Raw genomic sequence first — 22965 nt, 5'->3', positions numbered from 1 at the left:
TATTTACAATAAAAAAGAAATTTTTCACTTTATTCATTTATTTAGTGAGCAGATTGTCCTACTACTTTAAATATATGTTGAACTAAAATATTTTTCCAATGGTTACCCTCTAAAATATATTAATTTATTTTGAACTACCTATACTTACCAATTCAGGGATGTCTTTTACTTTGAGAGGAACTTGGATTAAGCCCAAATGAGTCCTGAAACTAAGAGAATCACCATTTTCATAATTTGGGTTGCGAAGATTAATTAATACCTTTAAAAACAAATCCAACGAAATTGGTTAGTTTCTTTATACAAAATTCACACTTATAAAATTGGCAGTGATATTCTTAGTATATCACAAAATTAAAAATTATTTGGGTTATGCTTATACTTTAATCACATTCTGAACACTATAAAATTGAGTTAAAATGTTGAAATACCATAAACATGTTTTCAATTTAATATTCCAACAGATGACCTATCAAATACTAAAAAGTTAAAATTTCAGTTATAAAGAAAAACTTTTTGATGTTACGAAAAAATAAAAATTGTTTGAATATAATATTTTACAAGGAAAACTGACAGAAAAATTTAAACTGCTTGATTTCAGTATTTGCCAGGGAAAAACCTCAGAACCAACTCTAACACTTTTAAAAATAGATGCTGAAAAGTTTCTAGAAAGACAGTGGAATAACATCATATGGTATTGCTTCTAAATCAAATCCAAAGGTAAAAAAAAACTTTTTCAGAAGCCAAACTAACAAGAAATATTTTTCAAAATTAAAAATCTTGGATATTTGCATATCCTTTAATCTAGGAATCTCACTCCTGTGAGTATGATTATGGAAATAATTAAAACTGCTTGCAGAGATAGTGCAAAAAAAAAAGGTAAAGGAAGTGTTGTTTATAACAGAAAAATATTATGCATTTAATATTTTAAGACATTCAATATTAGACATTTAAGATGTTTAAGACTACTTAAACATTACGGTAGAGGAAATTACCTATATAAATTATGTTTTATGTACATAAAATATAGTTTAATATGCCACAATTAATAAATACCACAATGTTTATTAAATTAAAAATTACAGTAGTGTTTATTGCTGTATGATGATATTATAAGTAATTTTTGTTTTAAATTTTCTTCTTATATGTGTTTTCTTATTTTTCTAACAACATGTATTTTAGGGAGAAAATAATAATAATTTCCAAAAATATTTTTAAACTGCAACTCTGAAGGGAAAGAAACCAAGAATTCAGTGAAGAAGATTATAATGACAGAAACACCAGCATATCTGAAGTAGGCATTAATAACCTGATAACTAATGGCTGACAAAATTAAATATATCACAAGTGCAAAAGAGTTGCCTAAAATTTCAAACACTAAATCGAAGCTAAAAATATCAAAGGAATTTATTTTTAAAAAATGTTTTAGCAAAGAACCAACAGTGTTAAATATAGACTAATATAGCACAATACAATTTTAGTCTAATTATGCAAATAAGGGATCACAGTGCATGGAAAACTTAAAAACATAGAATTGAAAAGAAAAACTATGAATACATGGGCAATAGAAAAGAAAAAAATATTAGAAAAGCAGAAACGATAAGGAAGTGATTATAGAAAACTTTTCCTGAGCCAAAGAAGAATCTCAGTATGACTAATAAAAGAATCAATTCAGCAATAGTCCTTAAGTAAACAGAGTGCTATGATTATTAAGAAGAAAACATAAAGTTAATTATATAAGAATTATATGAAATTTAAGTGCTAGGAAAGGGATGAGTTTGAGAGAAATCTTTAATAATCTAAGAGAAATAACACTAGCAGTATAAAGGCAGTTTCAAACCAAAGTAACTTCTCTTTTAAGTTAAAAGGAGACTGTTTATAATTCTAAAAGGCTCGAAATGATTTCTAACAATGCTGGCAAACTTGTATCTGAGAAAACAGGTTCAGAAAAAAAAAATGCAAAAGATTAAATCATTCATTTACTCATTCACTCAACACTTATTTACTGAGCAACTATGTGGTAAGCACTGTTACACCTGTTTGAGAGAGAGTAGTTTAGGACAGGATCAACTTGCAGCTGGTTTGTGGTAGCTCCTATCTTAGCTTCAGGGACATCTAGCAGTGACCCTTGGCCAAAATGGGATGAAATGCACTAACTAGTCATTTATAATGTGCTACTTAATGTCCCCTGGAGGCATTCCATATCAATTTATTTACTGTTTATTGAAAATGTATAGATTGATAGTTTGCACCTGAATTACCAGTAGGGTATAAAAGACTCATTAGAAAGCTTGTGCTGTAACTTGTATCTTGCACGTACCTTGGTGATTCATAACCCAAAGGCAAAGTGCATCCTGTGTAACTGAGAAAGGGCTGCAAAGTGCATCCTGTGTTACTGAGAAAGGAGCTGGGACTGGAAATTTCTATTTCTTTGTATTTGCATGTGCTTTCTTTCTCTTGCTGAAAGAAAGCTTTATGTGGGTGTATCCTTGTGGCTGAAATCTTGTATGTCTTCTCAGTTATCTGATTTGGCTCTGTGTGACTGTTGCAGCAGGGAACAAAGCTTCCATGTTACAGAATAAAGGCGGCAATAGGCAAAATAGAAAATCAGTATGTTATATGATGCTAAAGGTTATGGAGAAAAACAAAGCAGAAAAGGGTTATAAGGAGTTCCAAGAGGTGAGCCAGGGAAGGATTTGGTGAGAAGGTAACATTTTTTTGTGTGTGTATATGTTTAAATTTTTCCCATGAATGTTCTTTTTTAAATTGAAATACAGTTGACATACAATATTGTGTGAGTTTCAGACTGTACTAAAAGTGATTTGACATTTGCATACATTATAAAATTATCACCACAATAAGTCTGTATCTCTCCAAAGTTATTACAATACTATTGACCATATTGTTTATGCTGAGAATATGACATTTAAGCAAAGACATAAGGGAATGTGAGGGAATGGACACACAAGTATCTCGGGGAAAAGCAATGCAGGCAGAGAAAACAAGGAGCAAAGACCCTCAAATGGGAGAAAGCCAGGAGAAAGTAAGCAAGCTAAAGCAGCTGGAGTAGAAAAATCAGGAGGAAAAGTAATGGGAGATGAACTCAGAGAGGTGATGGGTATCAGATCAAATAGGGTGTTTTAGGCCACTGTCATGACTTTGGGTTTTAAGTAGAATGAGATAAGAAGCCACTGGATACCAGAAGAGTGGCTTCTTCAGAATAGTATTTACAAGGCTTCCTCTAGAAACTCTGCTAAAAATAAATTCTAGGTGGGGAAGTGTAGAAGCAGTAAGAGCAATTAAGAGGCCTATGAAATAGTCCAGACAAGAGATGGCAGCTTGGATCAGCAACTTAGGAATGGCAGTGATGAGAAGTGAATGGATTCTGGACATACTTCAAACGTAAAGCTGAAAGGATTTCCTGGTGGATTACATATAAGGTACAAGAGAAAAAAATGGAATTAAAGATGAGCAAATTAAAATAATTAGTGAATTCTAACTGCCTACTAAAGAGTTCCTCTTCAATGTCAATACCCTCTCAAACTTAATTAAGTGCATCATCTTCACTAATGGACCTGTGTCTCTTTCTGTATTCTGTATCTTAAGTTAACTCTGCCTAGTTATCCAACCTAGACACTTAAAGGTCATCTTTATCTTTTCTTTTTCTCATACTCCCTAGATCTAATAAATTCCCAAATCTTTTTAAAAATCTGTTAAATTCTCATCTTGTTAAATTCAAGTCTGTTGATGTCTTTCCATTTTGAATGCTGTTCTCTTAGTTCAAACCTTTATCATGCCTTGTCTGAACTGCTACAACAGGGAGAAAAAGAAAAAAGAAAAAGATTCACTGAGCACCTATTGTGCTAGCCAGCAGGCTACATGATTTATAGTTGCTAATTTTTAATCAAATCTTCTTGATTTACTTCCCTCTAATCTTTCCACACTACCATGTATTTTCCCAGAGCAATTTCCAAACACAAATCTGATAAGGTTATTCCATTGCTTTCATGGCTCTGGGGCTTCTTATATGGTGATTCTTCTGCCTGGAGATGTTTTTTAATATCATCATTTCTTTTGCATTTTTACCTCATTAATATACATATATTTAACCAACAGAACCTACCTCAAGAAAATCCTTTGGTGCATAAACAGGTCTGAAAAGGCTTAAATCTAGAATTAATAAGACAGATTAAAGTAGAATTTCGGTTACAATATACAAATCCTTAATAATAATAAATTATAACGGTTCTTTCATATTGTTATGCAGCTAGGTTAATTCAAATATTTGCAGAATATCAATTATTTGTCAAACACTGTGTTAAGCACTGTACTAACAAAAACAGAAAGTCCCTTCCCTTGATAGTCTAGATAGCATATTCTAGAAGAAATTGAAGAGTCCTCTCTTCCATAAATTTGTAATGGAGCATTTGTAATTGAATTGGAAAACAATGTCAATATCATATGAAAGTTCTACATGAGAATTCTCAAAGTACTTAGAACACAAACAATAAATTCTCAGTGAATCTGTAGTTGTACTGAACTGCTCTCCCTTTTGAACTTTCTATAATACACTGCTTCCTTTGTGCATGCATGCTTAAATGCGACTCCCCACTCAGGGATCGAACCTGCATCTCCTACATTGCAGGAGAACTCTTTACCACTGAACCACTGCGGAAGCCTCAGGTTATATTGAACTATTCTTCCTTCTGAATTTCTATAACACACTGCTTCCTTTATGATGGCTCAAAATTTTTTGCAACCTCCCCAGGCCCCAGCTATTTTTTAAGAAGGAGTGGTGAAGAATTATGTACATGTCTACCTAAACAATTATTTTACATATATCAATAATTAATTTATACATATATTTATCACTCATTAAATGTTTTTTAAAATTGATAGACTCAATTTTAAACATTAAAATGAACCAAAATAAATTCTTAAAAACATTTTAAAACATTTTAAAGGTCTTAAAACTTTTCAAAATGTAACACATTTTAACATCTCAATGTAATTAAAGCTTGAGATTATCTTAATTATGAGCCTAAGAAATCCACTGAATGATTCTAATTTATCCTTTCATAAAAATGTTTTCAAATGCTGATTAAAAAAATAACTGATTTAAATATTCTCAAAATAACGGAGCATAGTGACTAAAGCCGGGAATTTTTAAACTGCAAAGTAGAAGTTTAAGCAAAAAAAAAAAAAAAGATGATAATAAATCAGTGAGAAGGGAAGTTGCTATCTTTCCAAAAAGAGCTTGTTAATAATGTTATTTTGGATCCACAATTAAAAGAACAATTTTTTTCCCACTACCACATTTTGAAAATATTTTTTTCATATGTACCTGGTTCGTCGGTTCCCATTTCATTCCATTTATTGAGAAGTTCTTTCTGTTCTCCAACTGGCCTCTAAAAAAGGTAATTTTAAAATTGGTTTCGTTTTGTGAAGTTAAGCAATGCAGCTGAAAAATAAGAATCAATACCTTATCTAAAAGCTTATATAAGCTACCATAACACAAGAAAAAATAATTTCATTACATATGATTAGCTTTTCTGGGAATTACACTTAATGTTATTTAACTATTACATTGTATGCAGTCTTAATGGCTCGGTTAGAATATGGTACTAATGAGTCTAAAATAGAAGGCAAATGATATGTGCTGGCCAGTAAAATTTCACAAAGAAAGACTGCTCCTCAGCCACATACTACATCTCTCACCCCATCCAGCAATCTCAGAAATGCATCACAAGGGGGCTGGCCAAGAGAGTGTGACTGTGAGTCAGTAGCATCATCTTCCTATATGAAAGACAGTATATTACACAATACTACATATTTAGACAGTTTTTCATATAAATTTATCCTCTTTTACACCATCCTTCTGGTGCCTTCAGTGACTTGTGCTTGGATATTATCCAATGTACATTCACTATATCTTGTCCAACAGCAGGGAATAAATAGGTGTAGGGAGGATGAAGTGAAGAGAAACTTGTTCACTCCTACTCTTGAACAGCTATAAAAGACCCAGAACATTCCTCACGTGGCTTTTCTCTCCTTTTCATCTCTCCCCTATCAAAGCCCAGAACTACAGATAAATGTTGAGTATTAGATCTAAATAGTTCTAGAGAGATGATAAATCATTCGGGTAAGGAGACTAGAGGTAATTAAAATCTTTAAAGTGCATTTATAACCTTTACAGACAAATCTCCAAATAATCTGTACTGTACAGCCTATATTTATTCTTGATACAGGTTTTTGTTTTTTTTTTTTTTTTACAAAAAGCATTATAGCATATGCAATAGAAAACTATATAAAATACATCCACATAATTTACCTTTTATAGACTTTGGTTTCAAAAAGCTGTATACCAGTAACAAAAAAAAAAAAAGATAAATCTGCCTAGCAGTTATAATTTCATGATGCTTGCTAGTACATGATTCACAATGAAATACTTAAGTGTTAAAAGTACCTTTCGTGCCAATGGAATACTCAGTTCAGTGCACATACTATTTAAACTCTTCAAAATTCTTTTTTCCCAACTTCCCTGAAACATAAGGAACAGTCTATTATTATTTTTGGTTAACAGTGCCAAAAGTGATTTTTAAAAAATTAAAGACATTATGAGTTATATAGAAATGGTGAAGTTGCTTGAGATTGGTTATCTTATTCACTAGATTACTCAACAAATATTGATTACTGCCTACTATGTGCCAGATACTATCCTTAGTGCTGTGAATAACAAAATGTCTCCATCCTCATGGAACTGACATTCTAGTGGAGGATAGGAATGAAGATAGATTAAAAAAATAAATCAACAAGTCAGATGTGGAAATAGCAGATTTAAAAAAAAAGGTAAGCTATATTTAAGTACTTTATAAATCTTTCATACTTGAGACTCCCATTAATGACCTAGTAAAATAAAATTTTATAGAAATTATTATATTGTAATTTTTCCAAACATCTTTCACCCTAAATACTTCACTATGAATTTTTTAAGAATAAGAACCTAGCTGTGGTACATATACACAATGGAGTATTACTCAGCTATTAAAAAGAATACATTTGAATCAGTTCTAATGAGGTGGATGAAACTGGAGCCTATTATACAGAGTGAAGTAAGCCAGAAGGAAAAACACCAATACAGTATACTAACGCATATATATGGAATTTAGAAAGATGGTAACAATAACCCTGTATACGAGACAGCAAAAGAGACACTGATGTATAGAACAGTCTTTTGGACTCTGTGGGAGAGGGAGAGGGTGGGATGATTTGGGAGAATGGCATTGAAATATGTGTAATATCATATATGAAACGAGTCACCAGTCCAGGTTCCATGCATGATACCGGATGCTTGGGGCTGGTGCACTGGGATGACCCAGAGCGAGGGTATGGGGAGGGAGGAGGGAGGAGGGTTCAGGATGGGGAACACATGTATACCTGTGGCAGATTCATTTTGATATATGGCAAAACCAATACAATATTGTAAAGTTAAATAAAATTAAATTAAAAAAAATAAAGTAGGATAATGAAATAGCAAGGAATTTATAGCATCAAGTAATGTAATAAAATGACTGTCCAGGTTTCAAAAAAAAAGAATAAGAACCTTCTCTTACATAACCACAATACCACTATGACACCTGAGAAAACTAAAAATAATATTTCATATCATCTTAGCCCATATTCAATAATTTCCAATTATCCCCCAAAATGTCTTTATATCTTTTTAAATCCTGGATCCATTAAAAATTAATGCATTACATTTGGTTGTTATGTCTCTTTCTGTATAGCTTAATCTAGTGCGCTTTTCTCCTTTTCTTTTTCATACTGGCTTTTTTGAGCAGTCCAAGGCAGATGTCTTTTGGAATGTGTCACAATCTAGATTGGTCTTACTGTTTTCTCACCATATCGATTACATTCTTCTTTGTCCCTGGTATTTCTCATAAACTTGAAATAATAAGTTAACTTTAATGGTCAGTCATAAATTGATCATCCGTATACATCATACTTCAGTAAATTATTCTCTTTAATGCCAAGTTAAAACACCAAAATTTTTTGGTCTTTTAGCACCGGCCACTTCTGACTCACAAAAAACAGAATAATACCAAAGCTCCAAAATTTAGACCAAATGAGGAGAAATGGAGATAACTATATATTATATTATCTATAAAAGACAGCTAAAATCAGATAATATTAAATAGAATAATAATACCTCCTTTACGTGATTGCTATAAAAATTAAAGATGTAAAGTACTTTGAACAGTGACACAATGATAATAATCATTCAATAACTGATAGTTTTTACTACAGCTATCATTATTCAGAGTTTCTTCATTAACATACGTATCTAGATATATTACTCTCTATCTGGAATAAACTCTCCATGCTCTACTCTTATCCCAACATACTTATTCCTATGTTATCTGAATAAATTATATTCACCATTCAGGTCTTCACCTCTATTAAGCCTGCTCTTACCTGGCCCCCACTCAGATAATATTAGTGCCTTTGCCTACAGATTCTCACAATATCTCTTCCTTCACCTATCATAGCACATATCACACTTTATCGAGCACATAATAAGTTTTCAATAATTGAACAGATTTCTACTCTTAGTTATGCTGCAAGTATTTAGAAAAATTCTGGTACAACTGCCAAAGTAATGAATGAACAGGAAAAAAATCATCTATAAGAGAAATACAAAGCTGTGTGAAATGCATAAGACTTAGTTTACTAAATATATAGAAATAGGTTTTCAAGAATAAAAGAATACTCAATAAATTTCATAAAATACAGTCCAAACTAATTCCGTTTACTAGTTTGTTTTCAATTTTTTTCTCTCTCTTTTCTTTTTCCTATAAAGAGTTCTCTTAGATGCAGGACTTCAAATATATTTGGGTATATTATTCATGACCAAACTTTAGTTAGTGTAATACAACCCACTTCCACCCTCAACATTCTTATCCCAAATTTATCTGGAAAAATCTAACTCAACTTTCATATCTCGCCTTAAAAGTAATTTCCTTTAATAAGCTTTCTGCCACTTGCTCCCTCAAATCCAGATTGTGGGGGTTGGGGGAGCAAGTATTACAACCTTAACAACACAAGAGAAGACTCTACACATGGACAGCACCAGATGGTCAACACCGAAATCAGATTGATTATATTCTTTGCAGACAAAGATGGAGAAGCTCTATACAGTAAGCAAAAACAAGACCAGGAGCTGACTGTGGCTCAGATCATGAACTCCTTATTGCCAAATTCAGACTTAAAATTGAACAAAGTAGGAAAAACCACTAGACCACTCAAGTATGACCTAAATCAAATCCCTTACAATCATACAGTACAGGTGACAAATAGATTAAAGGGATTAGATCTGATAGAGTGCCTGAAGAATGACATTGTACAGGAGGCAGTGATCAAGACCATCCCCAAGAAAAGAAACGCAAAAAGGCAAAATGGTTGTCTGAGGAGGCCTTACAAATAGCTGAGAAAAGAAGAGAAGCTAAAGGCAAAGGAGAAAAGGAAAGATATACCCATTTGAATGCAGATTTCCAGAGAATAGCAAGGAGAGATAAGGAAGCCTTCCTCAGTGATCAATGCAAAGAAATAGAGGAAAACAATAGAATGGGAAAGACTAGAGATCTCTTCAAGAAAATTAGAGACCCCAAGGGAACATTTCATGCTATTATGAGCACAATAAAGGACAGAAATGGTATGGACCTAACAGAAACAGAAGATATTAAGAAGAGGTGGCAAGAATACACAGAGGAATAGACAAAAAAGATCTTCATGACCCAGATAACCACAATGGTGTGATCACTCACCTAGAGCCAGACATCCTGGGATGCGAAGTCAAGTCGGCCTTAGGAAGCATCACTACAAACAAAGCCAGTGGAGGTGATAGAATTCCAGTTGAGCTATTTCAAATCCTAGAATATGGTGTTGTGAAAGTGTTGCACTCAATATGCCAGCAAATCTGGAAAACTCAGCAGTGGCCACAGGACTGGAAAAGGTCCGTTTCATTCCAGTCCCAAAGAAGGGCAATGACAAAGAATGCTCAAACTACCACACAATTGTACTCATCTCACACACTAGCAAAGTAATGCTCAAAATTCTTCAAGCCAGGCTTCAACAGTACAGGAACTGTGAACTTTCAGATGTTCAAGCTGGATTTAGAAAAGGTAGAAGAACAAGAGATGAAATTGCCAACATCTGCTAGATCATAGAAAAAGCATGAGTGTTCCAGAAAAACATTTACTTTTGCTTTATTGACTATGCCAAAGCCTTTGACTGTGTGGATCACAACAAACTGTGGAAAATTCTGAAACAGATGGGAATACCAGACCACCTGAACTGCCTCTTGAGAAACCTGTATGCAGGTCAAGAAGCAACAGTTAGAACTAGACATGGAACAAACAGACTGGTTCCAAATTGGGAAAGGAGTACATCAAGGCTGTATATTGTCACCCCGCTTATTTAAACGTATATGCAGAGTCCATCATGTAAAACGCTGGGCCGGATGAAGCACAAGCTGGAATCAAGATCGCCGGGAGAAATATCAATAATTTCAGATATGCAGACGACACCACCCTTATGGCAGAAAGCAAAGGAGAACTAAAGAGCCTCTTGATGAAAGTGAAAGAGGAGAGTGAAAAAGTTGGCTTAAAACTCACCATTCAGAAAACATGGCATCTGGTCCCATCACTTTACGGCAAATAGATGAGGAAACAGTGTCAGACTTTATTGTTTTGGGCTCCAAAATCACTGCAGCCATGAAATTAAAAGACACTTGCTCCTTGGAAGAAAACCTATGACCAACCTAGACAGCATATTTAAAAGCAGAGACATTACTTTACCAACAGAGGTCCATCTAGTCAAGGCTATGGTTTTCCCAGTAGTTCTGTACAGATATGAGAGTTAGACTATAAAGAAAGTCAGCACCGAAGAACTGATGCTTTTGAACTGTGGTGTTGGAAAACTCTTGAGAGTTCCTTGGATTGCAAAGAGATCCAACCAGTCCATCCTAAAGGAGATCAGTCCTGAATATTCATTGGAAGGACTGATGCTGAAGCTGAACCTCCAATACTTTGGCCACCTGATGTGAAGAACTGACTCATTTGAAAAGATCCTCATGCTGGGAAAGACTGAAGGTGGGAGGAGAAGGGGATGACAGAGGATGAGATGGTTGAATGGCATCACTGACGTGATGGACATTGAGTTTGAGTAGGCTCTGGGAGCTGGTGATGGACAGAGAAGTCTGGTGTGCTGCAGTCCATGGGGTCACAATGAGTCGGACATAATTGAGTGACTGAACTGAACTGAATTTTAATTCAGTCATTACTATAAAAATAAAACTTGCATAAAGATTAAAAATCCAATCCCTGATTTTTTATTATGTATCCTATTATATAAAAGAACTAAATTTCTAGCTATTGAATTATGATTACAAAAATTATCATTTTCAACCACTAATAAGAGGACTCTTGAGTTGATAAAAAGAAAATAACTCTCAGATATAAAAATAAAAGTTACAACAGACATCAATGTGTGGCTCATAATATATACCATACATATTTGTAAGACTGCAATACATAATTTTAATACAGCATAAAACCTACTGAAAACACAGACATAAAGTCCATTTAAAATAGAATACTTTCTATAATTGTATGTTAATAAGATATTCTGAAGCATATTTAACTTATTCTTTAGAAAATCACTCTGACAAAAACATCTCTTCAGGAGTTTTGACAAAGTAAAATTTTAAGTGATAAATCACAGTTCTATCCTAAATAACTATCCCACTTACCAAGTATTTCAACTTACCAAATTTAATGTTAGATGTAATATACAGAGAAACTACTTAAGAAAAAAATTTCACAGAAAAGAAATTAGAGAAAACAAACTTATGGTTACCAGAGAATAAGTGAGGGGAGGGATAAGAATAAGTGAGGGGAGGGATAAATTGGGAGATTGAGATAGACATATACAAACTACTACATATAAAATAGACCTGATCCAAAGAGCCAAATAATTGGAAAAGACCCTGATGCTGGGAAAGATTCAAGGCAAAGGAGAAGCGGGCAGCAGAGGATGAGATGGTTAGATACCATCACTGACTCAATGGACATGAATTGGGGCAAACTCCAGGAGACAGTGAAGGACAGGGAAGCCTGGCATGCTGCAGTCCATGTGGTTGCAAAGAGTCAGACATGACTTAGTGATTAACAACAACAATAAACTAATAAGGACCTACTGTATGGCATAGGGAACTCTTCTTGATACTCTGTAATTCTCTATATGGGAAAAAAATCTAAAAAACAGAGGATATATGTATATGTATAGAACTCATTCACCTTGCTGAAGAGCAGAAGCTAACACAACATTGTAAATCAACTATACTCCAATAAAATCTTTTTAAAAAGAAATTAGATATTAGAAGCAAGCATTCTGAATGAAAAAAATAGAGCTAAGTGACTTACATGTGTTTACAATATGTTATTTTATTAATCCTGTGAGTAATGTATCATTACCCTCATTTTTACAAATGGGAAACTTTTTAAAACAACACCTGAGAGTAGAATGGAAAAGAATATTAAGAACTAAAGCAATGCTGAACAAAGCTTTATTCATCATTTTTTATTGTGTTCCACAACTAAAGCAAAAACGTGGAAATGATCCAGAAGAGAATAAAGAACAAGATGAAAAACTGAGAGAAAGAGGAAAAGGATGTTCAACTCAGAAAATTCAAAATTTTAAGGCTAGAACAGGTGGACATGAGGTTAATAGCTGAGTTTTCAAATAAGGAAAATATATTGATTCAACAAATATTTACTGGGCTCTTATTAAACATATGCCATTAAAAGATGAATAAAACAGCTATCCCTGTAGTGAGGGTGAGAATGATAAGACAGAAACAAATAATATGGATAAGCTGCAAAAAGTTCATTAGGGCTATACCAATCTATACATAAAAAACCATAAAAATGTAAAACAATAGGCACGCAATAGGAAGCTAGGTATATCACAACTTCTAGCTGTCCACAGAACACATCACATCCTGAAATAATGAAAGACGAGTGACCCCAGTGGTTGGCCTTGTCTTCCCTATTCCCTGTTCCATATCTATGAAAGGTTGTCAGGATTTTTCCAAGGTACTCTTTGCAAGAACTTCAGTCAGATGGTCAGAAGTCATTTCATAAAAGTCTTAGTCAACAAAATCATTTCCACAGACATTAGAAACAGTAACAGAATTTCCTGACAATGACGGGAAATCCAAGATGAAGCAAGCGGCTGTTTTTAAGTGGGGTCATCCTTTAGGTTCCCTAAAGAACTCTAATCTTGATTAAGTGGTATTTATTCATTTCTTTGTCTCACTGATTATCATGTATTCAATGCTTTATATCTACAAAGCACAAAGCTCAGACCAGTGAGTAAATGTTATAAGGAGCTTATAACCATTTAACGAAACTTTCCAACAATTAAAAGACTTAATCAAAATGGGTTAAAATTGTGAATTTCTTGTTTCCAGTTCTCCATCAAAAGGGGAGGAGCTCCAGAGGTTAGACTGGATAAATGTGAAGGTCCACTCTAGCTCCAGCTCCAGTTCTATAGGTACATAATTTTTCTCTACCTGTGGAAATGAATAAATAAGCCCTATGTCTCAAAGATAAATGCTAAAAATTCATAGTTGATGCTATGCTATTATTTAAATAAAAATTTCAGTGTGTACCTAGCACCCAACAAAAAGTTGAAGTAGCAAATAAGTTATTGAAAAATGATAGTGCGCCAATATAAAATAAGAAGAAAGTAAAAGTTTCTATCCCAAAGACTTACAAAATAAAGATTTTTTAAAATGTTATTTAAAAGGAAAATGGATGGTCTTTTACATTTAAAATGTTTAAATAGAAAGACATTACCTTTTACTTAAACCCATATCCTCTCTAAATGAAATTATTGTTGCTTTCTAATCAGTTTCCCTAATAATTGAAAACTATGGTATTAACTCAAAGGATTTCAAGAATTTTATAAATAAGGTAGTTTCTAAGCCATGAGAGGTAAAAGATTCTCAAAAGAATTGCAATTCTACTGAAATCTTTAAATGGGTATTATTATCATCTTGCTTCTTTTTCATAGTAATGAAAATAAATAAGAAGTCATTAAAAACAATGTAACAAATACACAGCATGCAAAACTTATGAAATTATAAAATTTTTTCATAAGTTTAAATTACTTTCTTCACACTGAAATGAATAAAGTAAAACAAAATAATAATAACCCAGCTTTCTAATGGAAAAAGGCTTTAGTAATTCTATGATAATAAAGAGTATACATTTATTCAAGATAATATGAAAAACCATATAATATATAAAGAATAAAATAATAAATAAGCACTCATAAATTTCCACCAGTCAAAAATAACCAGTGTTACCACTTTATTCTCTTCATTTTTTCTATGCATGTATGTGTACAACTGAGATGTATATGTGTGTATATATGCACTTGGATATATATACACTTAATTAAAGTAGAATTATATTGTTTTATAGTTTGCTTTTTTGAATGGAGATTATATCATATGCAATTTCACCTCATTATGCTGCTGCTACTGCTAAGTCACTTCAGTCGTGTCCGACTCTGTGCAACCCCATAGACGGCAGCCCACCAGGCTCCCCCGTCCCTGGGATTCTCCAGGCAAGAACACTGGAGTGGGTTGCCATTTCCTTCTCCAGTGCATCAAAGTGAAAAGTGAAAGTGAAGTCGCTCAGTCGTGTTCGACTCTTAGCGACCCCATGGACTGCAGCCTACCAGGCTCCTCCATCCATGGGATTTTCCAGGCAAGAGTACTGGAGTGGGGTGCCATTGCCTTCTCTGTCACCTCATTATACTTCTCTGAAAATGCCATTTTTGATGCCTGTGTAAAACTGTCTTTTGGAGATTCGCTGTTACATTTAAGCAGGCCCTATTGCTTTCTTTAGATGCCTTTAAATTTTTTACTATTATCTCTGATTTTTTTCTTTAGAGAAGGCTCAAGAAGTGAAGTTACTCAAAATAAGGGTATAAATATTTTCCTAAAGGGAACATTTCCACTTTTCATTATGTAATTCATTCATCATTAAAAAAAAAAAAAATCTATTGAGTGTCTACCATGGGCCGGGCACCATGCCAGAGGTTGCAGATACAATGCGGGAAGAGAGACACTGGTTCTGCTCTACAGAATCTAGTGATCATACAGACAACCCAAGTATTGTGATAGGAAGGTCAGGGTGCCTCTCGTGTGGAGGACTGGAGATACAGGAAAAGTATCTGAGTATCTGAGAGCGAGGGGTCAGAAAACCTTCCTAAAGAAACCATCATCTAATCCAATACCTGAAGAATGTGTAGAAGTTAGCCAGAAGCACGTGGGGTTCGAGGGGAGGCAGTCTGGGGTAGGAGTGACAGTATGAGCACAGGTTCTCCTGCTGGAGGACACCAAGGAGATGAAGAGAGAGAGAAGGTACCTGTGCGTGGAAATGGAGTGGCAGGAAGGGGAGGGACAGTAAGAGAAGGCAAGGGATGAGACCTGAACAGTAAAATGGGGCAAGATAATGTATAGATTTTTAAGCAAAAGTAAGGAACTGAAGCTCTATCCTAAAAGTCTTGGAAGTTTTAAGAAATGGAGTGACAATACAGAAGGCAGAAGGACCAGTTAGGAAGGAGATGAGAATTGAAGTAATATGAAACTAGCAAAATTCTCAACTTTACTAAGGTTACTGGATTGACAGAAAACAGGATAAATTCAACCACACAGCTCATCCTGAGTTTGAGCATTTCTGGACTGGATACAGAAAGGCTGAAAAGAATCAGGTAGTGCAGATTCTGGAGTGGCTGTCCAAGTTCAAATTCCAAGTCTTCCACTTAGTAGTTTTGTGAAGCTGGCACTCTCTGAGACCATAAATGTAACTCATCTCATACAGTCGACATAAATATTAAATGAGTGAATACTTGAATGGTACCTGGCACATAATTAGAGCTCTATGTGCTTACTACTATTATTTCACATGTAAACTTGTGAATTTAGATTTATCACACTGCATATAAATTTCTTCAAATACTGCTTTCTGTGAAAGGCGTAGCAAAGTAGTTCCCAAAGTACTTTACATGGAAATATGTCACATACGTCTGAACAGCACTAGGTTAAATAAAAATTAAACTGTTTCTCTACTGAAGAGCCTCTCTGAGCCATTAACACACCAAAAGAAATTGTAAGCAAAATTAAGGAGCATTAGATTAAAAACCAAAGTATCTAATAAATATTCATGAGTCTATATTGATACAAATAAATGATTGAATAAGTAAATAAATGGGGGAGAGAAGACAACTCTCCGATGCAGAAGAATTCTAAATACTTTTTGTAGATACTCCCCTGCTCAGGGAGGTAGAACATAATTTCTCTTCCTTAAGTATGAACTGTGACTTCCTTCAAGCTGGTTTTAGAAAAGACAGAGGAACCAGAGATCAAATTGCCAACATCCACTGGATCATGGAAAAAGCAAGAGAGTTCCAGAAAAACATCTACTTCTGCTTTATTGACTATGCCAAAGCCTTTGACTGTGTGGATCACAATAAACTGTGGAAAATTCTGAAAGAGATGGGAATACCAGACCACCTGACCTGCCTCTTGAGAAATCTGTATGCAGGTCAGGAAGCAACAGTTAGAACTGGACATGGAACAACAGACTAGTTCCAAATAGGAAAAGGAGTACGTTAAGGCTGTATATTGTCACCTTGCTTATTTAACTTATATGCAGAGTACATCATGAGAAATGCTGGACTGGAAGAAACACAAGCTGGAATCAAGATTGCCGGGAGAAATATCAATAACCTCAGATATGCAGATGACACCACCCTTATGGCAGAAAGTGAAGAGGAACTCAAAAGCCTCTTGATGAAAGTGAAAGTGGAGAGTGAAAAAGTTGGCTTAAAGATCAACATTCAGAAAACGAAGATCATGGCATCCGGTCCCATCACTTCATGGGAAATAGATGGGGAAACAGTGGAAACAGTGTCAGACTTTATTTTTTTGGGCTCCAAAATCAGTGCAGATGGTGACTGCAGCCATGAAATTAAAAGACGCTTACTCCTTGGAAGGAAAGTTATGACCAACCTAGATAGCATATTGAAAAGCAGAGACATTACTTTGCCAACAAAGGTCTGTCTACTCAAGGCTATGGTTTTTCCTGTGGTCATGTATGGATGTGAGAGTTGGACTGTGAAGAAGGCTGAGTGCCGAAGAATTGATGCTTTTGAACTGTGGTTTTGGAGAAGACTCTTGAGAGTCCCTTGGACTGCAAGGAGATCCAACCAGTCCATTCTGAAGGAGATCAGCCCTGGGATTTCTTTGGAAGGAATGATGCTAAAGCTGAAACTCCAGTACTTTGGCCACCTCAAGCGAAGAGTTGACTCATTGGAAAAGACTCTGATGCTGGGAGGGATTGGGGGCAGGAGGAGAAGGGGACGACAGAGGATGAGATGGCTGGATGGCATCACTGACTCGATGGACGTGAGTCTGGGTGAACTCCGGGAGTTGGTGATGGACAGGGAGGCCTGGCGTGCTGCGATTCATGGGGTTGCAAAGAGTCAGACACGACTGAGCGACTGAACTGAACTGAACTGAAGGTGGGAGAGGGGCAGTAACTTTACAGTGGAAAAAAACCTCACAATTAGTATCTCAATCAGGCAATAAAGGTCAACATCAACAGTGATATATCATGTTGATAGTATGAATGATGATACAATTTAATCAATATAAATGGCACTTTATGTCTGTGATCTTCCTACAAAAAACTCACAACCCCAGTCTAATCATGAGAAAAACATCTGATGAATTCTAAGAGAGGGATATTCTACAAAATACCTGACGGGTACTTCTCAAAACTGTCAAGGTCATCAAAAACAAGGGAAGTCTGAGAAAATGTCATAGCCAAGAGGAGGCTAAGGAGACATGGCAACCAAATGCAATGTGGTGTGCTGGATGGATTCCTAAAACAGAAAAAGGACATGAGGTTAAAACTAAGGGAATCTATTGAATAAAGTAGAACTTTAGCTATGGTATTAATATCAGTTCACTAAGTATAATGAATGTACATAGTAATGTAAGAAGTTAATAAGGCAAACTGGGTATCAGATCCTTGGGAATTCTGCATAGTATCTTCTCGATTTTTCTATACACCTAAAACTCTTGTAAAAAATCAAGTCTACTAAAAAAAAATAAAATAAATTGTGATTCAATAAGAGGAAGGCAATGTGTGCTTCCATTTGCAAATTTGCTTGTCCCTGGAAGCCTCTTTTGTGGAGCATCTCTCAGGGTGAGGATTCGGCATAAAACACTCGGAAAAGGCTGACGCAGTAAAAGAAGTCTCTTCCCCTTATCAGCCCAGATTTCCTGGCCACCTTCCCTTTGGCAGGCAGCACTTTCTACCTTGTGTTACAGATACATGTGTCCAAGTCTTATTTCAATGATCAAATCATGTAGTTTCCTGAAGGCAGAATCTCCATCTAATTTATTTCTGCATCTCCATAGCACACAGCAGAGTGTCTTTTACTCACGGGCATTCAGTAAACATCTGTTAAATAAATACTGTAAGAAAAGATGGGAAATGCCTTTTCTTACTGATTCATTATAAACTAAGTTTCTGCTACATAAAAGTCTGGGTTGTCATGCCCTCCTCCAGGGATAGTGTGCTACCAGAGTTCAAAAGAGGGAGAAATCCTTTCAACAGGAGTAATAAAAACCTCAGCGAAGAGATGCCATCTAAGCTGACACAAAATAAATGGGATTTACATAATACAGAACAAGCAGAGAGCTTTCCATGACAGCAAAACCAAAAGTGTTAAAGATGCAATAGGAAAGGCAAAATGCTTCACTTGGATGGGCACAAAGGGCAGTTATAAGACAGCAGAGACTGATGGAGTGGAATCGTCTCTGCTGGGGACAGAAAGTAACGACCCTTCATGGTGGGCTTTGGAGTAGGAACATCATTTACTAGGCAACTGGCAGTCATTGAAGGTTTCCTAGAAGGCAGTGAGAAATATTATAAGGGTAAATCCTAGAGAAAGAAATGGCAACCCAAAAACATAGGCCCCCCCCAAAATAAAGTCTCACTGTTTCCAAAAATAAAGTCTCCACTGTTTATCTTTTTTTTTTTAGTAGACTTGATTTTTTACTAGAGTTTTAGATGTATAGAAAAATCAAGAAGATACTATGGAGAATTCCCAAGGATCTGATACCCAGTTTCCCTCTATTTACCATGAAGTGATGGGACCAGATGCCATGTTTTCTGAATGGTGAGTTTTAAGCCAACTTTTTCACTCTCCTCTTTCACTTTCATCAAGAGACTCTTTAGTTCTCCTTCACTCTTCTGCCATAAGGGTGGTGTCATTTGCATATCTGGCAATCTTGATTCCGGCTTGTGCTTCATCCAGCCTGGCATTTCACATGATGTATCCTGCATATAAGTTTAAAGAAGCAGGGTGACAATATTCAGCCTTGATGTACTCCTTTCCAATTTGGAACCAGTCTGTTGTTCCATGCCAAGTTCTAACTGTTGCTTCTTGACCTGCATACAGATTTCTCAGGAGGCAGGTCAGGGGTCTGATATTCCCATCTCTTTCAGAATTTTCCACAGTTTGTTGTGATCCACACAGTCAAAGGCTTTGGCAAAGTCAATAAAGCAAAAGTAAATGTTTTTCTGGAACTCTCTTGCTTTTTCTATGATCTAGCAGATGTTGGCAATTTGATCTCTGGTTCCTCTGCCTTTTCTAAATCCAGCTTGAACATCTGGAAGTTCACGGTTCCTGTACTGTTGAAGCCTGGCTTGAAGAATTTTGAGCATTACTTTGCTAGTGTGTGAGATGAGTACAATTGTGCGGTAGTTTGAGCATTCCTTGGCATTGCCCTTCTTTGGGACTAGAATGAAAACAGACCTTTTCCAGTCCTGTGGCCACTGCTGAGTTTTCTAGATTTGCTGGCATATTTTCCAGTCCTGTGGCTGCTGCTGAGTTTTCCAAATTTGCTGGCATATTGAGTGCAACACTTTCATAGCATCATCTTTTAGGATTTGAAATAGCTCAACTGGAATTCCATCACCTCCACTAGCTTTGTTTGTAGTGATGCTTCCTAAGGCCCACTTGACATCACATTGCAGGACATCTGGCTCTAGGTGAGTGATCACACCATCGTGGTTATCTGGGTCATGAAGATCTTTTTTGTACAGTTCTTCTGTGTATTCTTGCCACCTCTTCTTAATATCTTCTGCTTCTGTTAGTCGCATACCATTTCTCTCCTCTATTGTCCAATCTTGGCATGAAATGTTCCCTTGGGGTCTCTAATTTTCTTGAAGAGATCTCTAGTCTTTCCTATTCTATTGTTTTCCTCTATTTCTTTGCATTGATCACTGAGGAAGGCTTCCTTATCTCTCCTTGCTATTCTCTGGAAATCTGCATTCAAATGGGTATATCTTTCCTTTTCTCCTTTGCCTTTAGCTTCTCTTCTTTTCTCAGCTATTTGTAAGGCCTCCTCAGACAACCATTTTGCCTTTTTGCATTTCTTTTTCTTGGGGATGGTCTTATCACCTCCTCCTGTATAATGAACCTCTGTCCATAGATCTTCAGGCACTCTGTCTATCAGATCTAATCCCTTGACTCTGTCACTTCCACTGTATAACTGTAAAGCGATTTGATGTCGGCCAAACCTGAGTGGTCTAGCATTTTTTCCTGCTTTGTTCAATTTTAAGTCTGAATTTGGCAATAAGGAGTTCATGATGTGAGCCACAGTCAGCTCCCAGTCTTGTTTTTGCTGACTGCATAGAGTTTCTCCATCTTTGGCTGCAAAGAATATAATCAATCTGATTTTGGTACTGACCATCAAAAGCAGATAATTAATAATAAAAGGATTGAGATGCAACAAAATGAACCCACTGAAAGATAAATGGGTTTAGACTAAACTAATGGTAAACATATAAGTTAAATAAGCAGGGTGACAATATACAGCCTTGACGAACTCTTTTTCCTATGTGGAACCAGTCTGTTATTCCATATCCAGTTCTAACTGTTGCTTCCTGACCTGCATACAGGTTTCTCAAGAGGCAGGTCAGGTGGTCTGGTATTCCCATCTCTTGAAGAATTTTCCACAGTTTCTTGTGATCCACACAGTCAAAGGCTTTGGCATAGTCAATAAAGCAGAAGTAGATGTTTTTCTGGAACTCTCATGCTTTTTCCATGATCCAGCGGATCTTGGCAATTTGATCTCTGGTTCCTCTGCCTTTTGTAAAACCAGCTTGAACATCTCGAAGTTCACGGTTCACATATTGCTGAAGCCTGGCTTGGAGAATTTTGAGCATTACTTTACTAGCGTGTGAGATGAGTGCAATCGTGCGGTAGTTTGAGCATTCTTTGGCATTGCCTTTCTTTGGGATTGGAATGAAAACAGACCTTTTCCAGTCCTGTGGCCACTGCTGAGTTTTCCAAATTTGCGGGCATATTGAGTGCAGCACTTTCACAGCATCATCTTTCAGGATTTGAAATAGCTCAACTGGAATTCCATCACCTCCACTAGCTTTGTTCATAGTGATGCTTTCTAAGGCCCACTTGACTTCACATTCCAGGATGTCTGGCTCTAGGTCAGTGATCACACCATCGTGATTATCTGGGTCGTGAAGATCTTTTTTGTACAGTTCTTCTGTGTATTCTTGCCACCTCTTCTTAGTATCTTCTGCTCCTTTTTAGGTCCATACCATTTCTGTCCTTTATCGAGCCCATCTTTGCATGAAATGTTCCCTTGGGGTCTCTAATTTTCTTGAAGAGATCTCTAGTCTTTCCCATTCTGTTGTTTTCCTCTGTTTCTTTGCATTGATCACTGAGGAAGGCTTTCTTATCTCTTCTTGCTATTCTTTGGAACTCTGCATTCAGATGCTTATATCTTTCCTTTTCTCCTTTGCTTTTAGCTTCTCTTCTTTTCACAGCTATTTGTAAGGCCTCCCCAGACAGCCATTTTGCTTTTTTGCATTTCTTTTCCATGGGGATGGTCTTGATCCCTGTCTCCTGTACAATGTCACGGACCTCCATCCATAGTTCATCAGGTACTCTATCTATTAGATCTAGTCCCTTAAATCTATTTCTCACTTCCACTGTATAATCATAAGGGATTTGATTTAGGTCATACCTGAATGGTCTAGTGGTTTTCCCTACTTTCTTCAATTTAAGTCTGAATTTGGCAATAAGGAGCTCATGATCTGAGCCACAGTCAGCTCCCGGTCTTGTTTTTGCTGACTGTATAGAGCTTCTCCATCTTTGGCTGCAAAGAATATAATCAATCTGATTTCGGTGTTGACCATCTGGTGATGTCCATGTGTAGAGTCTTCTCTTGTGTTGTTGAAGAGGGTGTTTGCTATGACCAGTGCATTTTCTTGGCAAAACTGTATTAGTCTTTGCCCTGCTTCATTCTGTATTCCAAGGCCAAATTTGCCTGTTACTCCAGGTGTTTCTTGACTTCCTACTTTTGCATTCCAGTCCCCTATAATGAAAAGGACATCTTTTTTGGGTGTTAGTTCTAAAAGGTCTTGTAGGTCTTCATAGAACCGTTCAACTTCAGCTTCTTCAGCGTCACTGGTTGGGGCATAGACTTGGATTACTGTGATATTGAATGGTTTGCCTTGGAAACAAACAGAGATCATTTTGTCATTTTTCAGATTGCATCGAAGTACTGCATTATGGACTCTTTTGTTGATCATGATGGCTACTCTATTTCTTCTGAGGGATTCCTGCCCGCAGTAGTAGATATAATGGTCATCTGAGTTAAATTCACCCATTCCAGTCCATTTGAGTTTGCTGATTCCTAGAATGTCAACATTCACTCTTGCCATCTCTTGTTTGACCACTTCCAAAGCAGCCATAAACAACATGTAAATAAAGGAGCATGATTATTTTCTA

The 22965-nt window shown here is 35.9% G+C and overlaps 1 protein-coding gene across 4 annotated transcripts in view; it reads right to left on the bottom strand.

The window, feature by feature from the left end:
* Positions 1-22965, bottom strand: part of TBC1D19 (TBC1 domain family member 19) — a 159653-nt gene that overhangs the window by 95986 nt on the left and 40702 nt on the right. The window contains exons 2-7 of one of the 4 annotated variants that reach the window (XM_061419855.1): positions 18986-19050; positions 17894-18018; positions 6464-6538; positions 5342-5405; positions 4121-4167; positions 149-259 (exon numbers count right to left, since the gene is read on the bottom strand). In XM_061419855.1, coding sequence (XP_061275839.1) covers positions 149-259; positions 4121-4167; positions 5342-5405; positions 6464-6538; positions 17894-17926 — 330 coding nt within the window. In that variant the 5' untranslated portion in view covers positions 17927-18018; positions 18986-19050. Of the gene's footprint in view, positions 1-148; positions 260-4120; positions 4168-5341; positions 5406-6463; positions 6539-10670; positions 11407-17893; positions 18019-18985; positions 19051-22965 lie in introns of those variants that run through there. The other 3 variants (XM_061419856.1, XM_061419857.1, XM_061419854.1) reach the window with 3 other exon arrangements.

The sequence above is a fragment of the Bos javanicus genome, chromosome 6, assembly GCF_032452875.1.
Source record: "Bos javanicus breed banteng chromosome 6, ARS-OSU_banteng_1.0, whole genome shotgun sequence".
In the NCBI taxonomy this organism is placed as follows: Eukaryota; Metazoa; Chordata; class Mammalia; order Artiodactyla; family Bovidae; genus Bos; species Bos javanicus.
The sequence above is the reverse complement of the archived record's forward strand: the minus strand, read 5'-3'. Positions and strand labels throughout refer to the sequence as shown.